At 34.9% G+C, this 9,018-nt stretch overlaps 1 protein-coding gene across 4 annotated transcripts in view; it reads right to left on the bottom strand.

Annotated features, from left to right (window-relative positions):
- The window catches only part of CRYZL1 (crystallin zeta like 1), a 37,789-nt gene that overhangs the window by 577 nt on the left and 28,194 nt on the right, over positions 1–9,018 (bottom strand). For 2 of the 4 annotated variants that reach the window (XM_037832241.1, XM_037832257.1), the window contains exons 7-12: positions 7,293–7,426; positions 6,105–6,216; positions 4,249–4,347; positions 3,223–3,344; positions 2,224–2,329; positions 453–498 (exon numbers count right to left, since the gene is read on the bottom strand). In XM_037832241.1, coding sequence (XP_037688169.1) covers positions 453–498; positions 2,224–2,329; positions 3,223–3,344; positions 4,249–4,347; positions 6,105–6,216; positions 7,293–7,426 — 619 coding nt within the window. Of the gene's footprint in view, positions 1–452; positions 503–2,204; positions 2,362–3,222; positions 3,345–4,248; positions 4,348–6,104; positions 6,217–7,292; positions 7,427–9,018 lie in introns of those variants that run through there. The other 2 variants (XR_005216283.1, XM_037832264.1) reach the window with 2 other exon arrangements.

Raw genomic sequence — 9,018 nt, 5'->3', positions numbered from 1 at the left:
AGCTCAATCATTTTACCTTATATAATTCAAACAGACTTGTGCATTACTATTTCCACTATTAAAAACAGTGGGTAACTTTTGAAGGGGAAATATACCTCCTTTATCCACACTCCCTCATTTGTACATGCCAAAAAATCCAACTTTTTTTGAACAAATTGTACTTTCCCCTCTTATTCTCCAGCCATTGGTTATTTGAAGTTGCCTTAGGACAGGTGATGAGGAAAATGGCAAGGTACAGTGTGGGATGGAGTGGAGAAAACTCTTGAGCCTTTTCTATCTTTGGGAATAATTACAGACCACCAGATACACTTTGAGAAATATTAAGATGCAGTTATTTATTTAAACATAATATGGAGGCAACAGATGTACTGTACAAGCTGAAGTAAAAATGGAAATAACCTTATCTGCTTGAGAAAAATAAACAAGAACAATGATTTGGATACTTAGCGTACCTAAAAACACCAGATGATAACTTCTCCATCACATCTTTTAAGATACGTAGCTGGCAGGATTGTTAAGGTAGCAAAGTAAAGGAGAGAGGTTTAAGTAAAATCATAAAACCATTCAATAAGCAGAAGATGCCAGATGGGTCACCTATCTTGATTTTGTAAGATTTTTTTTTTTTTTTAAGGTCTGCCATAAATAGTACAGAAATGAAAACCTGACACTATTCCATGACCATTCATTTGGAATTACAGTAGTTATTACTTAGAACAGGCATTAGGCTTGTTCCTTTCATCACTTGTACTTAGAAGTTTAGGCTCCATCACACTACTGCCTCTCGCGAATCATTTTCTTCTTTTAGAGGTAAAGTTGAGAGCTTGAAGAATTTCCGTAAGTTAACATTTTGAATTTGTGCAGATCTTAAAAAAAAATCTTGCAAAATCAAGATAGGTGACCTATCTGACATCTTCTGCAAATATATGTAATACATGTTACATATTTCTGACTTGGGAAAATTTAACATCACTTCATATAAACGTATCATGCTTCAGTATGGTCCAAGGATTTGTCAAACAGGTTAAAATCACCTTAGGGGGATTTGAGAGAATTAAGTAACACAAGAAAAGCAGACAAATTAGCGTCTGACATATAAGATACAAAACTAATACTATATTTAATAGCTATATGGTATTCTCTAATGTTAACATCCCATGGGTGTTCTTGATTGTTGTGATTTTATTGGACATTTAGATTGTTTAAAAATGAAATTGATTTAAAACATCATTTTAGTGAATTAACAAAAATTTTTTAAAATAAACAAACCCATACATTCTCTACATTTAGGGGATCTTCTGGTTTTGAAATCTACTCTAAAACTAAACACATGCAGTATACTGGTTAAATATTACCATTTTTAAAGCTCTGAATTAAGTCTGTCCTCACTCCTAAGAAGGGCAGTCCCTATTATTGAGTCCTTTATATGTATCACACATATGAAACTAAACACGTAAAACAAAAGTAAAGTATGCTATTTAGTGGAGACAAGTGTAAGGCCATGCAAATCTCTTTCTTCATGTACACATATATTCTATTAAGTAATGAGAACTTATTTTTGCTCCAACAAATTATAGCTTTTACCAAATGTAGCTGCTTTTAAAACAATCATCTTAGAAATAAAAGGTTTATTCTTCAGTTGACCCTGCTTTGAAGAGTTTTGGACCTTCCATTTGGAATTGCTTTCATATTCTCAGCAGAACTTCTCATTAGGCTTTATTCACCAGATGTGACTACTGTTTTTAAAAATCAAACCCATCCTCAAATGAAGACTTCCTAGCATTGATAACGTGTAAAAATGCCCCACAAACTCCTAAGTTTTTGGAAATGTATTGTGCACTGGTAACATCCTAAACAGGAATGAGTGTACAGCCTGTCCAAGTGACATTTAATTTCCATAATGTCAGGTTACAAACAAAATAAACTCTTGCATGTATTTCATGGTTTATCTCCTATTCAGGAAGGAGGCAGCCCTTCTCATTTTGGTTCTTGTTCTGCCATTTGCTAGCCATGCCCTTGGGTATTAACCTCTCTCTGCTTCAGTTTCTTCACCTGTGAAATAAGGATACTAGTACTCACCACATAGGGTTGTTTTAATGTTTCAATGAATTATTAGCTGAAAGGCATACTCAGTGGTAGTTAACTATTACTATTATTACTACTACTCAAAAGAACTTAATGAGATAAATTTTGAATTAGAAACTTACGTCACTCAGAAAAGGATATAAAGATATTTCCCCTGCTGTACATTTGACAAATTCCAAACTTCATCATTAAGGAAAGACACCGTTGCTCCTTTGAGGAATAGGCAATGGCTATCTGGAGGATCCAACTTGGATAGAATGCACAAAGACTGGTCAATCACTGTGAGTTTAACAGCAGAAGGATGATTGGTATCTTGAGCCAGAAAAACTTCTGTACAAATTAAATTATGCTCAAAACCTGAATAATCAGCATACAGACTTTAACAACAACATGTAAACTACAATTTCTTTTCTTATACCCGGTCGAAAAGGATGAAATGGCAAGGTGATATTTACAGGGAAGATGCAGGGCCAATCTAGAATTCTGGTCATGAGTTGGTAGTGGTGTGTGTCTGAGAGAGAGAGAGAGAGAGAGAGAGAGAGAAAGATGGGAGGCAGCGAGGGAGAGGGAGAGAGGGAACAATCATAATTTCCGGCCACAACTGACCAGTCACCTCCGTGAGGATACTGGAAAATTGATGAAGACTGGTATTATGAGAAATATGGTTGCATATGGGCAAAGAAAAAAACCTAACTAGATTCTGTTGAAAACTATAACTTTGGGGGATAATTTATATATGCACATATATAATAAATTCCAATTTGAAAAATTAGAAAATTGTGATAACTCTATTTAGAAAGATTTTACCTAGTAAGTATATGACAACAATGATGTCTGTTACTAAGAAAAACAATCTTATTTGAAGTAAAATTAAAACATTCAGAAGTCACTACTTCCAAACCATTAAATGAAACTAATTATAATTCATTCCAGTTGAAGGAACTCCTCTACAGGCAATATTTCAACATTTTGTTGGCTAGCTTGTAGCTTAAAGTTAAAAAAAGCCACATTTCTTTAAAAAATACAGTATAATTCAGAATTTTTATTAATTTCACCAGACCTCAAAAGGACTTAGGCATTATTCTTTGTCAATTACATCCCTTTGGGGTAATAGTAATGCTTTATGGTTTCTGATAATACCTGAAGGTTTTCTTCTGTTGTTACCCAATGGCCTCCAACACCAATAAGTGTGATGATATCATGCTTATGTGGCAGGAGTTGTAATTTTATAGCTGGTTCATCATCTTTACTATATAATCTCACTTATAAGGGGGTAGTAAAAAAAAAGAGAGAGAAGAAATATAATTTATAATAATCTACACAAAAATTTATTACTCAAAACAAGTTCTCTTTACTTTGGTATATAAGAATGAGGATTTTTCTCAGAAAAAGGCAACACACAGCATATTCAAATTCCTTAAGCCATACTTTTTACATAGAAACTGGTTAAAAAATTTACTTTAATTATTAAAGAAAACACTATAAAGAGAAATAGTCTGTTTTCACTTCAAAACCAGGCAAGGTAATGAACACCCAACCAAAGCTGATGATTTAATCATACCGTTGGTAGCTTAATACATTGGGAAAAGTTGACTTATGAGTAAAGAACTCATATACTCAAGATAGACTTTGAGATAATTATTGAAATGTCCATTTGAAAAAGTGGCAAGTCAGTGAAGTTTATATTCACTTCCACTGAAAAGTTTTTCTGAGTTAATTTCAAATCTTGCAGATGATACTGGCTAAAAAGAAACATACATAGTGTTCACAGCTGTATTCATCTGTGTGTCCCATGACAAGATGAATTCTAACCTGGTACAAATAGCCCTTTGCAGGCTTGGAAACCGATCCTTCATGTGTGAAGGCATTACCTCAGTGCAAACAGATTAGGTGTTAAATGGATATTGGGCAAACTAAAGAAATTCGAGAAAGGTGAAAATGGAACAAAATTCTGTGCATTTTCCAAGTAGACACTGTAGAAGTCTACCATCCAATAGGGGCAGCAGAACTGACTGAATCATTTAAATAGACACATTGTTATTTAAAAAGATAACTAATCATCCAATTTAATAAATGTGTTAGTAATTATTCCCTGGTTGTAATTTTTCATGAAACGTCATCAAACCCAAAAAATTACACATCATACCGATTTAGGAAGATACTAACCTCCAGCATCTAGGACAATATCTACCCCCAGGCCACCTGTTTCTTCTAAACAGCTTTCGGCAATGTGAACCTTCCCATTAGATACATCAATCACTCGAGCTGTAAAGGACAGGATATCAGGCAATTGTACTATTCTCTATGTGATTGACATAAACAAATTGGGATGAAAAAAAGCAGATATATATCTGTCCTCTGAAGTGATTTAAGTGGTTCAAACAATTAATGTTTTAAAGTGGGGGGAAATCAGCCCAAATGATACTTTTCCTGGTCTAACTGGAAGCAGTAATCTTGTGGTAAGGATCAGTTAAAATGAAGAAACTGGTATAGTCAATATAATAAAAATGAGTGTTCTGTGGACAAAGTGTCCCAAGGCTGGTCTGTTGACATAAAGGACTCCTACTGAGATCTAGGTTCTCTACAGCTTTTGGATCTACTGCCAAACCAAAAATCTGGAAACCATACATATATAGTCTGACATGAACTGAAAGATTAAGCAATTTCTCAAATATGTTCAGATAAGAGTTTAGAACTAAAAAGTACAAAAATATATTTGTGCATTGTGGTACTCATTTACTATATGTTCTTTTTCTCAGTCATAGAAATGCCTCCCCATCCTTCATGAAGAAAAGTCCCACGAGTAAGGGAAAAGACATGACTACTTTTGGCAGAGTTGATAAAAATGGAACTAATGGTAACTGGCTACTTTAAAGTACTATATTATTTAGAACAATCTAATGAGAGAACTAAAGAAAAATTTTCACAACGTGAACTGGCAAACGGGAAATACACATTTATGTTTTATTTTTGTGTCTCTTAACACCTTCTTGTTGAAGATAATTCCTCTAAGAGCTACTCATTTTAGGGGTATAGCCTCAATAGTAAAAAAAAGATTCTAAGAGGTGCAGGCAGTGGAGGACACAAGGAAAGGGGAGAAATGATCAGTAAGAAACTTCTCCCCCTTCAACAATACCATATTTTTTCTCCATTCTATTTTCAAATCTCTTCTTTTCCCTTTTTTTCTTATTCTCCTTCTATCTCCAGCCTTGGTCTTACCTTCCATGTTCTAATTATCTCTGTCAGAAGCACAACGTACCAACGGAAATAATATCAACGTTAATGTCAGGCCTGGGTTCAAATCCCATTTCAGTCCTTTTTCTAGTTGTATATCCTTGGAAAAGCTGGTAAATTCTGAGATGCTGTTTCTTGGTCTGCTACGTAGGGTTGTTTCCTTTCTGCCTGCCCTTTTCTTACAGTCTGCTCATCCTCTTTCTTCATCTGTTAGTTTTTCTGTTCCTATCTTTCTCTTCTCCTTTTTCATTTTTCTCTAGTCTGTTTCTTCCTCCTTTATGTTACTGTTCACATAGTTTCAGTTCTTTGCAAGAGCTCATCAGACTGCACTATGCCCTGTTCACCATAACCCATATCTGACCCGTGTTTCTGTATGAGTGGGTCACCTCCCTTCCAACTGTATTACAGAAAACAGGTAACTTTAGAGGTGTATCACTGGGTAAAAAGAGGTTGAGAAACATACCAGGTGATGTAAAAAGAAATTGATTGATTGACCAAAATCAAACAGGCAAGAGCTATTCCTCAATTTTGTCAAAGTTCACCTAATTCAAACTGGGGTTAAGTTGATAACAAAGATGCAAAGAAAAAAAATAGTGAAAAATGTAGGTATAAGAACCCTACTCTAAAACTATGACAAGTAAACTTGGACTCAGCATAGATACTAAGTGCGTTTTAACAGATGACTTTCACATTTGGGATTTTGTACTTTGTTTTATAAGTGCAGTTTTTAAGGTAATTTCCCATCGAAATTTCATGTTTTAAAATCTGTGTTGAGTAACAGTACCCACCTATAGTCGGCCTCAGTCTTTCAAGGCACTGCTTGTCTTCAAGGCTGCATGCTGTTGAAATCACTTTGGCTCCTCTATGGTGTGCTAACTGAATGGCTATTGTACCAAATGCCTGTGCGGAAAAAAAACCATACATGAGGGGTTTACAGATATAGGCAGAGGCCATATCTAATTATTTTATAGATTGTTTTAAAAAGTGTAATACTTTAGTGATACTTTAATATATTTTAAAATAGTATCTCATACTAAAAGAAAAAAAATTACAGACATGTTTAGTAGGGGAAACATTTGATTGACTTTCTTCTTCAGAAAGGATGGTAGAAAAACTATATATATATACCACATTCTCTCACCCAATCTGACCACAACCATATTTTCAAGGAGGAAGGGCCACATTTAGAAATATGGCCTTGGAAAGAGGAAAATGGGTCTTTAAGGGTCTTATCAGCATGATGTTCTAAGTGGTAATTATATAATACAAATGGAAGTCCAGCTACCTCTCTTTGAAGATTAAAGCCCTTCAAAAGTCCCATCCTTTTGCTGACCCACAGATTAAGTTCAGGGAAACACTATTATTCTGATGCTGGACATCAGGCTGAAGCCAATGCTGAAGACAGTTCTACCTTTTTTTCAAAGACAAACAGGAGAAAAAGCATTTTCCTCAACAGCCAGATTGAAAATAAAACTATAAATTCACCTCAAGTTTTGCAGCATTTTTAGATTATATCTTTATGTTATTTTCTTTTAGTATTTTTAACTATCTTTTTTTTTATGATATAGGTAAAATAAGTTGGTGCCTTTTGATCTTGTGAGATGCAGCTATAAAATGCAACTCTTTATTAGCATTAAGTTTCAGTGTGGGAGCTATGATATAAAACTGAAAGGAGTTCTGGAGTATGGTTTTAAAGTCCCATGAGCAATTTCAAGCTTTGTGTAATGGGCATGAATAAAAACAGCTTGTCTGCTCTTCTTTTTAATGTAGCAGCAGATTCAAATAGGAAACTAATAGCACTAAATAGTTTACCTCCTATCGATAAAAGCTTGACGACTACAACAAAATGGGAGTTTGGTAAAGAAGTCAGTGACTAGCTATTGGCAAGGAGTTATTTTAGCAAATGGTAACACACTTTAAACTGCCTGAGTTTACTCTATTTTGGTCTGTTTCTAAACAAAACTATTAACACCTACACTTGCTCCATCCATTATCAGCACCGATTTTCCAGGAGAGAGATGAGAAAGATAATGCAGAGCTGTATAGGCTCGTACTCCATCCCGAATGGTTCCAGCTGCTTCTGTCCATGTAACCTTTTCTGGCTTATGAACTATCACAGAAGAAAGAATGTATAAGCAAGTCTGTTAGTCCTAATTCCTGGATCTGTTGATTTTTTCATATCCATTCCCACCACTGCCCCAGTCCAAGCCTCTACTCCTGTCACCTCTGACCTAGAGTATAGTCTCTTTGTTTTCATTCATGCCCATGTACAATCCATTATGAACATATGAGCCTGTGTGTGGGTGTGTCTGTGTGTATATTTAAAGCTTTTTATTGTGAAATAAAACACAGACAGAAAAGTACATAAGCTATACAGTACAGCTGGATGAATAAGTATAAAGCAAATACTCAAGCTCTATCCCATCAAGAAAGAGAACACAGTCATCGCCCCAGAAGCCTCCTCTCTGTCCCAGAGGGCTCCACCATTCTATATTAATTTCTTACTTGCCTTTATAGTTTAATCATTTGAGTGTGCATTTGTAAGCAATGTAATTTATTTTTGCCTATTTTTGAACTTTATATAAATGGAGTCACGCCATATGTATTCTTTTCTCTTTTGCTTCTTTTGCTCAACATTATCTTTTTTAAGATGCATCTTTTATAGTGCACATGGCTGTAGTTCTTTTTTATTATTTTATGGTGCTCCATTACAAACAAGAATATTCTTGTATACAAGATCTTATTACACCAGTACATGGTTTTCTCTAGGATAGTTACTTAAGAGTGGAAATCCCCAGTCCCAGGGTATATTACCTTCAACTCTGTTACAGACTTCCAAAGTGGTTGTATCAATTTATTCTCCCACAGCAGTGTATCAGAGCTCCTGTTGCTTTACAACCTTGCCAACCCTTTGCATTGTCAGACCTATACAATGTTACCAATCAGAAAGCTGTGTAATGGTTTCTTACTGTGATTTTAATTTAGTTTTCCTGGGCCTACCAATGAGGTTGCGCATCTTTCCATGTTTGTTAGCCATCTGGAATTCCTTTGTGAAATGCCTGTTCAAGTCTTTCATTAACTTTTCTATTGTGTTGTTTTTTTATTGATTTACAGAGCCTCTTTATATATCCCAGATGGGTCCTTTGTCCCTTTACATGTTGCAAATAGTTTCCAATTTTATGGCTATAACTTTTTATCTCTTTAATAGTGTCTTTGAAAAATAAAAGTGTCAGAATGACCTTTTAAAAACATAACATCCTGACACTTTTCTGCTTAAAATTCATCAATGACTTTCTACTGCACTTGGAACAAAATGCAAACTTTTTAATAAAGTTTAAAAATCTCCATATGATCTGACCATTATATGATCTGCTATTCCTTAAAATGTTTAAATATTTAATTCCTATTTTGTATAATGTATTTGATTTTCAGAGTACAAGCAACCCTTTCTCATCACACCTAAAATCAACTTTATGGCGCTTTTCATAGTCTTTACCAGCTCTTTCAAATATTTTCCCTCTGACTGCAGTAGACTCAGATGGCCTAGCCCCAGGGCAGTCAGCATTAGCATTACATTTAGCAATAAACGAGTGCCATCTAGTGGGGAAGCAGAGCATCAGACAAGCAAGGCAGCAAGATACATTAAAACGTATTCGACACCTGGTGTTGTCACATTCAGTACTTTTTATTCCTTACCAAGCT

The sequence above is a fragment of the Choloepus didactylus genome, chromosome 1 (assembly GCF_015220235.1).
Source record: "Choloepus didactylus isolate mChoDid1 chromosome 1, mChoDid1.pri, whole genome shotgun sequence".
Classification (NCBI taxonomy): Eukaryota; Metazoa; Chordata; class Mammalia; order Pilosa; family Megalonychidae; genus Choloepus; species Choloepus didactylus.
The sequence above is the reverse complement of the archived record's forward strand: the minus strand, read 5'-3'. Positions and strand labels throughout refer to the sequence as shown.